Source organism: Nerophis ophidion, linkage group LG25 (genome assembly GCF_033978795.1).
Source record: "Nerophis ophidion isolate RoL-2023_Sa linkage group LG25, RoL_Noph_v1.0, whole genome shotgun sequence".
Lineage (NCBI taxonomy): Eukaryota > Metazoa > Chordata > Actinopteri > Syngnathiformes > Syngnathidae > Nerophis > Nerophis ophidion.
This window is the reverse complement of record NC_084635.1, coordinates 22,216,960-22,232,754: the sequence shown is the minus strand read 5'-3', so window position 1 is coordinate 22,232,754 and position 15,795 is coordinate 22,216,960. Positions and strand designations below refer to the sequence as shown.

The 15,795-nt window shown below is 36.7% G+C and overlaps 1 protein-coding gene across 1 annotated transcript; it reads left to right on the top strand.

Moving 5' to 3' along the window:
* Nucleotides 1–5,760: 5,760 nt before the first annotated feature.
* On the top strand, nt 5,761–14,024 carry LOC133542793 (myoblast determination protein 1 homolog). Its single transcript, XM_061886963.1, has 3 exons — nt 5,761–6,403; nt 12,054–12,129; nt 13,613–14,024. Exons 1-3 carry the CDS (start codon nt 5,876–5,878, stop codon nt 13,789–13,791), a joined length of 783 nt encoding a protein of 260 aa, XP_061742947.1. The 5' UTR covers nt 5,761–5,875; the 3' UTR covers nt 13,792–14,024.
* Nucleotides 14,025–15,795: the final 1,771 nt, after the last annotated feature.

Below are 15,795 nucleotides of genomic sequence, written 5' to 3'. Positions count from 1 at the left end.
TGCTTGGGGCCCCAATTTAGCATGGGGGGCCCTGAAACAATGTAACAGTCATTATAATTGAAATATTACTGAAATATTTTAAATTATTATAATCAACCATCCAAAGAGTACACATCTGAATTAAAAGACAATCAAATATAAAATAACATAATTCCCCCCAAAAAACTATTTAACAAAGGGAAATCCTACAACATTTAATGAAATAGGGGAAAAAAAAAAAACAGACGAGAACTTCAAACAAACCCTTAAACAAATAAAAAAAAAAGTGGATCCGTCAGTAAGTTTAGATCATGTCACCTGTTGGGACAAATTGTCTTAAACTGTTGTCCAGCGATGACCCTCAGTGGGGGGTGCCGGTCTTCCTCACATCAGAGACAATCTCATGACCTCGTGACCTTCCCAGCAGGACGGCAGACTGCAGCGCTGAAGCAGCCACCTTTCTGTGCCACTGTTTAGTCTCAGGGTCAAAAAAAACTACTGCATAGTTTGTTCCGAAACAAAGTCGGGAACATCACATACTGTAGCTATATTTGCACAATTCAAACATGTCCGGAAAGGAGTAGAAAAAAGCTTATTAAAACATTTCCCTTCTTTGGGTCTATTACTAATAATTCAGTCCCACCATGACTTTTATATGTTTACACTTGGAACATTTCGTTTGCTTGTCATTCAAAGTTTCCTCATTCTCAAATAGGGGTACGCGTACCCTGCGGGTACTTGAGGGTATGCCAAAGGGTACGTGAGATTTTTGAAAAATATTCTAAAAATAGCAACAATTCAAAAATCCTTTATAAATACATTTATTGAATGATACTTCAAAGTTAATAAACTGTGAAAAGAAATGCAACAATGCAATATTCAGTGTTGACAGCTGGATTGTTTGTGGACATGTTCATTAATATGTGAAAGATTAATTTTTTTGTGAAGAAATGTTTAGAATTAAGTTGATGAATCCAGATGGATCTCTATTACAATCCCCAAAGAGGGCACTTTAAGTTGATGATTACTTCTATGTGTAGAAATCTTTATTTTTAATTGAATCACTTGTTTTTTTTAACAAGTTTTTATTTATTTTTATATCTTTTTTTCCAAATAGTTCAAGAAAGACCACTACAAATGAGCAATATTTTGCACTGTTATACAATTTAATAAATCAGAAACTGTATTTTACTTCATGTCTTTTTTCAACCAAAAATGCTTTGCTCTGATTAGGGGGTACTTGAATCAAAAAAATGTTGACAGGGGGTACATCACTGAAAAAAGGTTGAGAACCACTGCTCTATATAATTATTTACACTCGAGGGCCACATTTTGTCAGGCTTGAACTAAGGACTGAACTCAGATGCAGAGATGAGATTTTTAATAAAGCTTTTATTTTGAAAACTCTTAAACCTCCAGAGCCAGAATTTATAAAATCTATAAGGAACAAAACACGGTCAGCAAAAGGTTCCAAAAAGAGGAACAACCGAAAAGCACTCCTAAAAAGGATGAAAATACCAAAATAAAGGCGAACTATAGTTAGCGCCGTATCTGCTATGAAAGCTTAACATAAAACGCTCCAACAGGAGGAAGAAAACAATTGCCATAGAAAAATATCTACTCTGATCTTAGTCTAATAAAGGTAAACAAAAAATCACTCAAAAACTTTGAGGACGGAAATATTATTAGGAAAAAATCATAACTTACCACTTTGGAAGAACAAAGGCTAGGTAACAAAAGTCGCTCTGAGGAGGAGAAAAAGTTAAACTCAAAATTACAGCAGAATTCAGGATCCAAGGAAGTAGACGTGGGGGGAGGCATGGCCTGGACATGAACATGAACATGGACGCTAGACAGGCACGGAAGCTCGAGACAATCTGGCACATAACAAGGGGAGGCATGGGCTTATATGGAACATGAGGGAAATAGGTGGAAACAATCAAGTGTCAGGGATGACGTCAGACTGGTGACACAAGAGGTAGGGCCCGTGATCTGAAACAAGAGAAATTGCTTTTCAAAATAAAACATGCAAATCACAAGACAGAAAAAAACAACCACATTTAGAGAAAAAAATGTGTTTGGGGGCTGGTAAATCTATTTTTAGGAACACTCATACAAAACCTCACAATAATGTCTGATTGAATGCTAAAAACATTATGACAGACCGCTTTTAAAAAACGTAATGGAATTTTACATTTTTCTGAGAATGATAAAACACTAAATATTGACAAAATATGAATGTCACACCCCCTTTCGATCAACATATTTTACAATCAAGTGAAACGCAACAAAAATGCAACAAACAGTGAAATATGAACACGAAGGGTACAAAATAAAACCACCTACAATCTGATATATCTGATATATCACTAAGCTTTAGAACTTTGTTGTGAAAATCTCCTTCCGCGTCTGTGGAAACGCTTCCCGCCCACACTGCTTGGTGCCTCGTCTGAGCTGCTGTGACATAGATTACTATAGTAACTAATTAGATGACCATAGTAACTAATTAAATGACCATAGTAACTAATTAGATGACCATAGTAACTAATTAGAGGACCATAGTAAATAATTAGAGGACCATAGTAACTAATTAGATGACCATAGTAACTAATTAGATGACCATAGTAACTAATTAGAGGACCATAGTAACTAATTAGATGACCATAGTAACTAATTAGAGGACCATAGTAACTAATTAGATGACCATAGTAACTAGTATATCATCCAAAAGCGCAGATTCCAACCACTGAAATATTTTGTATAGTTCGAGACTTACGGTCATTAGAAAACATGAGAGCACATCATAATGGCAGCTACATTTTCCATCTTAAAGATAGAAAAAAAAATATTTGGGAATGTCCGGCGGGCCAGATTTAAAAGCTTATGCGACCCCCGGGCCTTAATTTGCCCAGGTCTGCTCTATAGGATGAAACAATGTATAAATGACAATGTAAATGGAAAGAAAAAGTATTGAAAATAAGAATACAAATAAGATCAAAGTTTCTCTTCCTATGTTAAAACAAACATACAAATGAATAGGTTATAATAAGTGAGGACAATGAATAAAGATAAGTAATGCAAATACATTTGTGAGACAGTTGTGGGTTTAAGTTACGTAATAATGTATTGATCCCGTTCCATCAATGAAATGTAAGTTATTTAGTAGATTGTATTTATCTCTATTTTATGTGTTAATATTATCGCTGTAGTTACGTTGTGTTTTATTTTATTGCTAATATTTGTTGGCAGAGACTACATTTGCAAATTAGCTCTATTGCTAACACTGAGACATTTACATAAATGTTTATTATTGTTCGCTGTATTACAGGCCTGGGCAATTATTTTACTCAGGGGGCCAGATCTAGATTAAAAAAAGTGTGTCTGGGGGCCGGTATATCTATTTTTAGGAACACTAATACAAAAGCTCACAATAATGATTGAAAGCTAAAAACGTTATGACAGACCGCCTTAAAAAACGGAATTGAATTGGAATTTTTTTTTACTGAATGATACACCCAGAATGTACATGAAAATAAAGAATGTGGGATTTACAATATTAACTATGGTTGATAAAACACTAAATATTGACAACATATTTTATAATCAACCGAAACACAAGCAAAATGCAACAGACAGAGTGAATAAACCCCCACCTACAATCTGGGATATTTCATAGTGACCGTAGTAAATAATTAGATGACCATAGTACCTAATTAGATGACAATAATAACTAGTATATGATGCAGATTCCAAACATTGAAAGACTTAGTATAGTTCAAGACTTCCGGTCATTAGAAAACATGACTGTACATCATAATGGCAGCTACACTTTCCATCTTAAAGATCTAAAAAACATATTTGGGAATGTCCAGCGGGCCAGATTGATAAGCTTAACGGCCCCCGGGCCTTAATTTAAATATAACTGAATTAAATTGAAGGGCTTAATCAAGTTGACTTTTCGTTATTTATAGTTTTTATCAAAATATATTTGGTACTTCTTTACATGTGAAACTTGAACAGCCCTGCATGTTTTCTAAATATTTTTTGTGCTATTCATCAAAAACTGTAATAAATATGTAATAACAATAGATCGCTTAAAACAGGCCTGGGCAATTATTTTGACTCGGGGGCCAAATTTTAAGAAAAATATGTGTCTGGGGGCCGGAACACAAATACAAAACCTTACAATAATGTCTGATTGAATGCTAAAAACGATATGACGGACCGCCTTAAAAAACATAATGGAATTTTTTATTTTTTTTTACTGAATAAGACACCCAGAACGTACATGAAAATAAAGAATGTTACAATATTAACTATGAAGGATAAAACACTGAATATTGAATTTCAACCCCCTCTCCATACACATATTTTACAATCAAATGAAACACAACAAAAATACAACAAACAGTGAAATATGAACGCGAAGGGTAAAAAAACAAAAACCTTTGTTGTAAAAATCTCCTTCCACGTCTGTCCCTGACACCCACATTTCAGACTCTGGAAACACTCAATGCGTTTAGATGACCATAGTAACTAATTAGATGACCATGGTAACTAATTAGATGACCATAGTAACTAATTAGATGACCATAGTAACTAGTATATCATGCAGAATCCAAGTATTGAAAGACGTAGTATAGTTCAAGACTTACGGTCATTAGAAAACATGAATGCACATCATAATGGGAGCTATACTTTACATCTTAAAGATCTAAAAAAACATATTTGGGAATGTCCGGCGGGCCAGATTGAAAAGCTTAACGGGCCTTAATTTGCCCAGGTCTGGCTTAAAAGCTGAGAATGTGCCGGAAATTTGTGAAAAGTGAAAACTTTTCTTTCAAATATTTGCTTTAAAAATGTAGTTTCTAAATGTTAATACACACACGTTTAACATTGTTGTGATATTAAATCAGTGGTTCTCAAATGGGGGTACGCGTACCCCTGGGGCTACTTGAATGTATGCCAAAGGGTACGTGAGATTGTTTTTAAATATTCTAAAAATAGAAACAATTCAAAAATCCTTTATAAATATATTTATTGAATAATACTTCAACAAAATATGAATGTAAGTTCATAAACTGTGAAAACAAATGTAGCAATGCAATATTCAGTTTTGACAGCTAGTTTTTTGTGGACATGTTCCATAAATATTGATGTTAAAGATGTATTTTTTGTGAAGAAATGTTTGGAAATAAGTTCATGAATCCAGATGGATCTCTATTACAATCCCCAAAGAGGGCACTTTAAGTTGATGATTACTTCTATGTGTAGAAATCTTTATTTATAATTGAATCACTTGTTTATTTTTCAACAAGTTTTTAGTATCTTTTTTTTTCCAGATAGTTCAAGAAAGACCACTACAAATGAGCAATATTTTGCACTGAAATACAATTTAATAAATCAGAAACTGATGACATAGTGCTGTATTTTACTTCTTTATCTCTTTTTCTCAACCAAAAATGCTTTGCTCTGATTAGGGGGTACTTGAATTAAAAAAATATTCACAGGGGGTACATCACTGAAAAAAGGTTGAGAACCACTGCTTTAGATGTATTATTGGGGTTTAACATTTATATGTTAGTCAAACTTAGAAAACAAACACCTCTAAAAAAAGTGCAAAAATGGATAAGTGAAGTTTCTCTCCATGAAGGACTTTAAAGTTTGTTTCTTTTTTTTTTTCTTGAGTAGCTTCTTCCACACAAACTTGCCTCAGTCCATTGGCCGGTCCCATCATAGCCCCGCCCCTTACGTAAACACTTTAAAAGCAGTCACCCGGGAGATGAGCTTGCACAGGTTGACAGCTCATTAGATACTCCTCGGTTTTTGACCGAATCATCACTTTTCTACATCCACCAGAGGAACTTTTGGAGGATTTTCGAGTGCGACTTTTCAAATGGATCTGTATGACTTCTCCTTCACGCTCCCCTCTGCTGATGACATCTGCGACGACCCCTGCTTCAGCACCGGGGACATGAACTTCTTCGACGACATGGACGGCAAACTCTGTAATGTCAGAGAGATGAAGTCCGTGGGCCAGATCAGTTATCACCAGCATCACCAAGTCCCAGTGGCGGTGGAAGAAGACAAGCACGTGAGGGCCCACCGGACAGGAAACTGTCTCCTTTGGGCCTGCAAACCCTGCAAGAAGAAGACAACCGACGCCGACAAGAGGAAGGCGGCCACGATGAGGGAGAGGCGACGACTCAGCAGGGTCAACGATGCATTCGAGACCCTGAAGCATTACAGCGCCTTCAACCCTAACCAGAGACTCCCCAAGGTGGAGATCCTAAGAAATGCAATCCACTACATTGAGTCTCTGCAGGCTCTGCTGAGGTCAGGCAGGGATGACGGCTTCTACCTTGAACACTCGGGCGGAGACACGGACGCCTCCAGCCCGCACTCCCACTGCTCCGATGGCACGGTGAGTCCAAGAACGGCTGAGAGATGAACTCTGGCTTTGAACCAGCGTCATCTGCAGTGCACATTTATTGTTGGGCTTTATAACTTATTGATGACACTCGCGCTCAGAGAATGTTGTATTCTTCTTCTACATAATGTGGAAGGACAATATCAGTCATGAGGTTAGTGCAAGGGTCCCCAAACTTTTTGACCCGGGGGCCGTATCGGGTTACACAAATTTGAACAGGGGCCGCGCTATATATATATATATATATATATATATATATATATATATATATAACCTTTGGGGTAACAGGAGGCGCTGGTGCCTATCTCAGCTACAAAGCTACAATCAGGCGGAAGGCATGTACACCCTGGACAAGTCGCCACCTCATCGCAGGGCCAACACAGATAGACAGACAACATTCACACTCCCATTCACACACTAGGGCCAATTTAGTGTTGCCAATCAACCTATCCCCAAGTGCATGTCTTTGGAGGTTGGAGGAAGCCGGAGGATCCGGAGGGAACCCACGCGTTCACGGGGAGAACATGCAAACTCCACACAGAAAGATACCAAGCCCGGGATTGAACTCAGGACTACTCAGGACATTTGTATTGTGAGGCAGACGCACTAACCCCTCTTCCACCGTGAAGCCCATACATATATATATATATATATATACATATATATATATATAGATAGATAGATAGATAGTACTTATATATATATATATAGATAGTACTTATATATATATATATACATATACATATATATACACTGTATGTGTATATATAGGTATGTATGTGTGTATATATATATATATATATATATATATATATATATATATATATATATATATATATATACATATATATATATATATATATATATATATATATATATATATATATGTACACAATTATATATATAAATCAATCCTCAAAAATTATGAATCATTTTAGATAAAAATCATGATTGGACGTTAAACTATTTTTTTGGAGCACCCATACTTAGCTCAAAATATCCTCCAAGCATCATTGCTATTGTTGCCACGACAACACGGCCACGACATGGAAATACTTTGTCCCATCCTGGGTAAATCCTCCGAGTTCAAACTGGACTTGGAGTGCTACACAAAGTTGGCAAACTTGACAGTTGCAGCTGCGACCATTAGCTGTGATTTTAGCATTCCTTGTTAGCTTTGAGTGTCTGCGGATGGGTGTCGTCAAAACTGTGTTATCGGTGTCAAGGATAAAGTGCATCAGAAGAGTTCATTTCCACTTTGACAGGACACTTGTTGCTAATTCATAGCAGTCTCTGTTAGCCCTCCGAAGTTTGACAACGTTTGCATCAAAGTCTCAGAAATGTGGAGATGTGTTATTATAGAGGCAGGAGTTGACTATGAATTCCATCAAAATATTTGTTCTGCTTCAATTTTACTTGAGTTGTCGCAGTGAAGATAGAATAGCAACAAGAATAACCGCCTGTTGGTGTTAGCAGTGCAACACTTAACCCTGGAACTGAACGTGAATAGGTGAATATTTTCACAAAAATTCATAGAAAATAAGGCAAATACTGCACTGTTCTACAAATAATACACAAATAAAATTTAATAAATCCGATATATATATATTTAAATATTATTAAACAATTTTGGCAACACATTTTTTTTTTTATAAATATGCTTTAAAAAGTAAAAAAAAAAAAATTCTGCAAGATTTAAAGCGTGATTTATTGAGGGACGACTATAAGCAGTTCTTCAGTGAAGGAGTATTTTATGAAAAAAAAACTCTATAACAGTGCTATTCATCTACACAATGAAGAGGGCCCAAGAGCCCAAGGGTTCAGGGGCCGGACATCGAAATGTGGAGGTTATATTTCTTTAAGACTGCATTTACTTAATTGCAAAGTAAACACATTCACTTTCACACAGCACTGTTAATAAATTAATTATTCTACCCTCAATACTCGTTTCTAGCATGTGCAGCTAGTTAAAAGCAAGAAGAAACAGAAGCTCTAGAACAAGGGTCACCAACGCGGGGCCCGCGGGCACCAGGTAGCCCGTAAGGACCAGATGAGTCGCCCGCTGGCCTGTTCTAAAAATAGCTCAAATAGCAGCACTTACCAGTGAGCTGCCTCTATTTTCAAAATTGTATTTATTTACTAGCAAGCTGGTCTCGCTTTGCTCTACATTTTCAATTCTAAGAGAGACAAAACTCAAATGGAATTTGAAAATCCAAGAAAATATTTTAAAGACTTGGTCTTCATTTGTTTGAATAAATTAATTATTTTTTTTTACTTTGCTTCTTATAACTTTCAGAAAGACAATTTTAGAGAAAAAAATACAACATTAAAAATTATTTTAGAATTTTTAAACACATATACCTTTTAACCTTATAAATTCCTTCCTCTTTTTTCCTGACAATTTTAATCAATGTTCAAGTAAATTTATTTGCTTTATTGTAAAGAATAGTAAATACATTTTAATTTAATTCTTCATTTTAGCTTCTGTTTTTTTGACAAAGAATATATTTTAAATATTTCTTCAAACTTATTATGATTAAAATTCCCAAAAATAATTCTGGCAAATCTAGAAAATCTGTAGAATCAAATTTAAATCTTATTTCAAAGTCTTTTGAATTTTTAAAAATTTTGTTCTGGAAAATCTAGAAGAAATAATGATTTGTCTTTGTTAGAAATATAGCTTTGTCCAATTTGTTATATACTCTAACAAAGTGCAGATTGGAATTTAACCTATTTAAAACATGTCATCAAAATTCTAAAATTAATCTTAATAAGGAAAAATTACTAAATGATGTTCCCTAAATTGTTTTTTTTAATTTTTTCAAAAAGATTCGAATGAGCTAGTTTTTCTCTTAATTTTTTTCGTTTGAATTTTGAATTTTAAAGAGTTGAAATTGAAGATAAACTATGTTTCAAAATTTAATTTTCATTTTTTGTGTGTGTTTTCTCCTCTTTTAAACCGTTCAATTAAGTGTTTTTTTCATCATTTATTCTCTACAAAAAACCTTCTGTAAAAAGGTAAAAAAATGTACAACGGAATGACAGACAGAAATACCCATTTTATATATATATATATATAGATTTATTTATTAAAGGTAAATGGAGGAAATTGGCTATTTCTGGCAATTTATTTAAATGTGTATCAAACTGGTAACCCTTCGCATTAATCAGTACTCAAGAAGCAGCTCTTGGTTTCAAAAAGGTTGGTGACCCCTGCTCTAGAAGTTTTGTTGAGGATTGATGTTCTTTCTCTTGCATTCATTTCTTTGCTCAGTTTTATTTCTGCCTTCATTTAGGTATGAAAGACTGAAAGTACAAAAATTTAACAAACAATACAAAAGTATGAAGTCCATTGTGTATTTTACATAAATAAAATAGGTTTAGTGTTAAGATATTCACACAATAAACTAGAAATGTTTACACATATCCCTGCGATGAAGTGGTGATTTGTCCAGAGTGTACAGTGCGTTCCGCCCGATTGTCGCTGAGATAGGCACCAGTGCCCCCCCGCGACCCCAAAGGGAATAAGCGGTAGAAATGGATGGATGGATGTTTACACATATGGAAATGACACGACATTCATACATTAAACATCGCACAAATTGTACGTGACTTCTCATAATTAGCGTTGTCGCCCTCTACTGGTCAAATGTAGTGCAACATGTATTAAACAGGATTTGATTGTTCCTCTCAGACAAAAACAACACAAACAGGAATACAAAAGACATCACAAAGTCAGCAATTTCAGTACAAAAAAAACTAAATATCTTTATGCACAATGTCTACTTACAAATGTTTGACCAAGTTTCTACCATTGTTGTTTAGTTAAATGGGTCAGTCGCTTAAAAAGGTCTGCCAGAAAACAACAAAGAACATTTATACTTTGATGTACTGTTGTTTAAAAAACGATTTTTGCCAATTATTTAGATTTTTTTTCAGGGTTGAATGACTACCGGTAATATTTTTCTACTCACCCCACTGCTGCATCACTGAGACACACAAGCCTCGTTGTTTCCCCCTGTGGGGTGGGGGGAGTACTGCATGCGTGATCAAACCTAGTTTTAATGGTTCCATCAAGCCTATTTGGGTATACTTGCCAACCCTCCCGGATTTTCCGGAAGACTCCCGAAATTCAGCGTCCCTCCTGAAAACCTCCAGGGACAAATTTTCTCCTGAAAATCTCCCGAAATTCAGACGGAGCTGGAGGCCACGCCCCCTCCAGCTCCATGCGGACCTGAGTGACGTGTCGACAGCCTGTTTTCACGTCCGCTTTCCCACAATATAAACAGCGAGCCTGCCCAATGATGTTATAACTGTAGAACGATCGAAGGCGAGTTCTTGTTTTTAAGTGTTTTTATTGTTAGGCACTTTCATTAACGTCCTCCCAGCGCAGTAACAACACACAACAACAGCAGTCACGTTTTTGTCCACCGTAAAGCAGTTTGTCTGCCGTAAACAACAATGTTGTGACGCTCTTAAAAAGGACAATACAGCCATGTACTGTACATTCTTATGTGACAGTAACATCTACGGCAGGGGTCACCAACATTTTTGAAACCAAGAGCTAATTCTTGGGTACTGATTAATGCGAAGGGCTACCAGTTTGATACACACTTAAATAAATTGCCAGAAATAGCCAATTTGCTCAATTTACCTTTGACTCTATGTTATTATTAATAATTAATGATATTTATCTTTGTGGAAACACTGATCATCTTAATGATTTCTCACAATAAATGTATATTTTTGATGTCATGTTTTAAATAGGTTAAAATCCAATCTGCACTTTTCTAGCTGTAAATATACTCCTCCTGTGAGGACTCTTCTTCGGCATGGTAATGCCGGTGTGGTTTTCCCGTGGATGCGTCGAAGCAGAACACAGCATAGGTAAGATAAAGGGTATTTATTTAATAACAAAAGGCTATGAACAAAACACTGATGTAAAGGGATAAGGCAAACAAAAGACTCTAGTGTGAAAGCTAGGATAAACACAAGGAAAACTAAAACTTGGCACGAGGACACAAAAGAGTAAACAAAAACATTCAGCATGAAAGCTGGAAAATAAAGTGGCTTAGCGTGAGAGCTAGCGAGAAAATACATACATAGAATGATGAGAGTCGTCACTGTTGCGCGTGGGCGAATTAGGATCCGAGAATGAGTGAACAGAAAAGGTGAGCTTAAATAGGAGGGTGATCATTATTAGCAGGTGTGCGGGGCGAGACTAGCAGATGGACTGATGAGTGACCATGGTGACAAAGCAAACAGGAAATAAGGAGTCGGAGAAATATACAAAATAGAAAAATAAATAGTGTAGATCTGAGCAGCAGATGCAACACCTCCACTCTTAACCACGCCCCCGCCCCACCCCTGACCGCGCCCCCACCTCCCGAAATCGGAGGTCTCAAGGTTGGCAAGAAGATGAAAAGCTTTGGCGGGCCGGATGTGACCACTTAACCCTTGAAATGAGCAGGATAGAAACCATTTAATTTAAGAAATGTACCTGTACTGCTTCAGTGACGTTATTTATATAAATTGTTGTCTTTTTCATATTCACACCATGCAACATGTCTGACAGAACACTATTATTGTCCAGTTGATGAAGTCGCTCTCTGTCATTGACTGATCAAGCCGTCTTTGTGCTCAGGTGGACTTCTTCTCTCCATGCTCGACCAGGAGAGAACATTATCAAGCTTCCTACTATGGCCTGCAGACAGTAGAGGGTCAGTTTCCCCTTCATGTCTTCTTCTAACAAAAATTACAGTTTTAAAAGAAAAAAGAATGTTTCTCCTTCTTTATTGCGATGTCTTATTAGGATATTGTTTGTAACATAAGTACAGTCCCCGCCACGTTGCCAACCCATGCACACAATCGTTATGTTTACATGCAGTAAATTCACTCATTAAAGCAGTGGTTCTCAAATGGGGGTACGCGTACCCCTGGGGGTACTTGAAGGTATGCCAAGGGGTACGTGAGATTTTTTGAAAATATTCTAAAAATAGCAACAATTCAAAAATCCTATATAAATACATTTATTGAATGATACTTCAAAGTTAATAAACTGTGAAAAGAAATGCAACAATGCAATATTCAGTGTTGACAGCTAGATTTTTTGTGGACATGTTCCATAAATATTTATGTTAAAGATTTTGTTTTTTGTGAAGAAATGTTTAGAATTAAGTTCATGAATCCAGATGGATCTCTATTACAATCCCCAAAGAGGGCACTTTAAGTTGATGATTACTTCTATGTGTAGAAATCTTTATTTATAATTGAATCGCTTTTTTATTTTTCAACAAGTTTTTAGTTATTTTTATATCTTTTTTTCCAAATAGTTCAAGAAAGACCACTACAAATGAGCAAAATTTTGCACTGTTATACAATTTAATAAATCAGAAACTGATGACATAGTGCTGTATTTTACTTCTTTATCTCTTTTTTACAACCAAAAATGCTTTGGTCTGATTAGGGGGTACTTGGATTAAAAAAAATGTTCACAGGGGGTACATCACTGAAAAAAGGTTGAGAACCACTGAGTTAGACATTCTTAATTTGATTCATGTAACCTTATTTATGCAATACTATTGTTTTTTTTAAATAACTTACAGTAGGTATTTAAATGGCAGGAAAAAACTAACACCCGCATTTAACGCTCCACTTGGCTCCACTCGGCATAACTGTGTGTCTGTGAAGGACAGCTGGGATGGGCTTCAGCATAGAAGCATAGATGGATGGATACATATGAATCACACTGTAAAAAGAATCAAGCACCTCCAAGCCCGAGTCCATGCTTCTCGCCCGGAAAAGGGTGGAGTGCCATCTCCGGGTTGGGGAGGAGACCCTGCCCCAAGTGGAGGAGTTCAAGTACCTCGGAGTCTTGTTCACGAGTGAGGGAAAAGTGGATCGTGAGATCGACAGGCGGATCGGTGCGGCGTCTTCAGTAATGCGGACGCTTCATCGATCCGTTGTGGTGAAGAAGGAGCTGAGCCGGAAGGCAAAGCTCTCAATTTACCGGTCGATCTACGTTCCCATCCTCACCTATGGTCATGAGCTTTGGGTTATGACCGAAAGCACAAGATCACGGGTACAAGCGGCCGAAATGAGAAGTGTCTAAAATGCATGCATTAACCTATTTTCCATAGTCTTTGCTGTAATAAATCACCAGAACTCAAGAATTGACGATTCGTTTCCATTTTGTTTTTACAGATTTAAGCAAGAGCACGCCGTCACTCCTGTCTAGTTTGGACTGTTTATCCAGCATTGTGGAGCGCATCAACGCAGAGCAGGCAGATAGACTAGTTCCACATGGGCCGGGCTCCCCGCAGAACAGCCCTGCAGATTTTAGACTTTTTGAAGAACCAAACAGCATCTACGAGCCTCTCTGAGACTCTTGGGCCCAAGGAGCATTTTCTGCACAAACAATTGGTTTCCGTGATCTACAAAACTCGAAAAAGACACTTTGTGTATCCTGAGTGCACTAAAAAGGAAATGTTTGATGTAAATAATTTGAGCTGTTTGGAAAATCCCAATTAACGTTTTGTTGTGTATTGTTTGTATAATTTATGACTGACTTACAACTATTAAAGAATAACTACTGTAGGAGCCTAAATGCTCCATCCATCCATCCATTTCCTACCGCTTATTCCCTTTGGGGTCGCGGGGGGCGCTAGTGCCTATCTCAACTTCAATTGGGCGGAAGGCGGGGTACACCCCGGAAAAGTCGCCACCTCATCGCAGGGCCAACACAGATAGACAACATTCACACTCACAAAATGCTATTTAGGTTAATTTACATTTTATGGAAGGTGCTATATGTTTACTCAGCCAAAAGGGGACTATTTACTTTATTTGCATAATACAAAAATGTATATAATGAATGCTTAAGGCTCACTTTATTTCTGAAGTGAATTTTATTTATATAGCGCTTTTCTCTAGTGATTCAAAGCGCTTTACAAGGTGAAACCCAATATCGAAGTTACATTCAAACCAGTGTTGGTGGCACTGGGGGCAGGTGGGTAAAGTGCCTTGCCCAAGGACACAACGGCACTGACTAGGATGGCGAAACCCGGAATCGAACCTGGAAACCTCAAGTTGCTGGCACGGCAGCTCTACCAACCAAGCTATACCGCCCCATTTGTAATTTTTACATTTGTCTAAATAATTTGATGACCTGACTGTTTTAATTGCATATATGGCGGAAGGATCTGTGGGGTAAGATGGTTTTGGACGCAAGGTGTTATGGGTAATGGCAGTTAGGTGCGGTGGAATCGAGCCACACCATTTTTTGACCTCACTCTTACTTTTTCTTACTCTTACTGTAACAAACTGTCTTTATTTTGTCATTCATTTGTTTCCACATCGTAATTGTTTTATGTTTTTGAATTATGAAGTTCAGAAGTGAACTATACAAAACGAAGAGGAGCATGAAGCTAAGGCTACATTAGGAACCTACAACTACCACTGCAAAATCTGAAGGTATGGACTTAACGATTAATTTTTGAAATCCGATTAATCACCCTTTTAAATGATTAGTCGTGACTAATCCCGTTAGATTACTTCCGAGCATAACCTCAATCAACTTAAAAACGAACAATCTTTTGACAAACATGCAATTTTATTGTCAGAATGTAATCCAGGACGTTTCTGTAAAATGTTATACTTGATCTGTATAATTTTTTACTTGAATGCACAACATTTTGTTGCTTAAACTTGGTAACTGTTTTATCTAAAATGTCCGGGTGGGTTGTATTTTAAAGTGAAATTTGCCACAAGTCAGAGTCTCCTCACTCATCTTTGCTCTGGCGTGTGCATTGATCTGATCACTTTTAAGTAACCATCAGCGGTCAAAATAAATGGCATGATTAATATGCGTTTCTACAATTCCTGTTTCCATATGAGTTGGGAAATTGTGTTAGATGTAAATATAAACGGAATACAATGATTTACAAATCCTTTTCAACCCATTTTCAGTTGAATATGCTTCAAAGACAACATATTTGATGTTTAAAATGATAAACAATTTTTTTTTTTTTTGCAAATACCCATTAACTTTAGAATTTGACGCCAGCAACACGTGACAAAGAAGTTGGGAAAGGTGGCCATAAATACTGATAAAGTTGAGGAATGCTCATCAAACACTTATTTGGAACATCCCACAGGTGTGCAGAATAATTGGGAACAGGTGGGTGCCATGATTGGATATAAAAACAGCTTCCCAAAAAATGCTCAGTCTTTCACAAGAAAGGATGGGGCGAGGTACACCCCTTTGTCCACAACTGCGTGAGCAAATAGTCAAACAGTTTAAGAACAACGTTTCTCAAAGTGCAATTGCAAGAAATTTTGGGATTTCAACATCTACGGTCCATAATATCATCAAAAGGTTCAGAGAA

What these genes read in the sequence shown, in the direction of transcription:
- LOC133542793 (XM_061886963.1), top strand. Translation starts at nt 5,876, where the DNA reads ATGGATCTGTATGACTTCTCCTTCACGCTCCCCTCTGCTGATGACATC. An exon ending in CCCACTGCTCCGATGGCACG is followed by an intron (nt 6,404 to 12,053) that starts GTGAGTCCAAGA and finishes CTTTGTGCTCAG; the next exon opens with GTGGACTTCTTCTCTCCATG. An exon ending in TGGCCTGCAGACAGTAGAGG is followed by an intron (nt 12,130 to 13,612) that starts GTCAGTTTCCCC and finishes TTGTTTTTACAG; the next exon opens with ATTTAAGCAAGAGCACGCCG.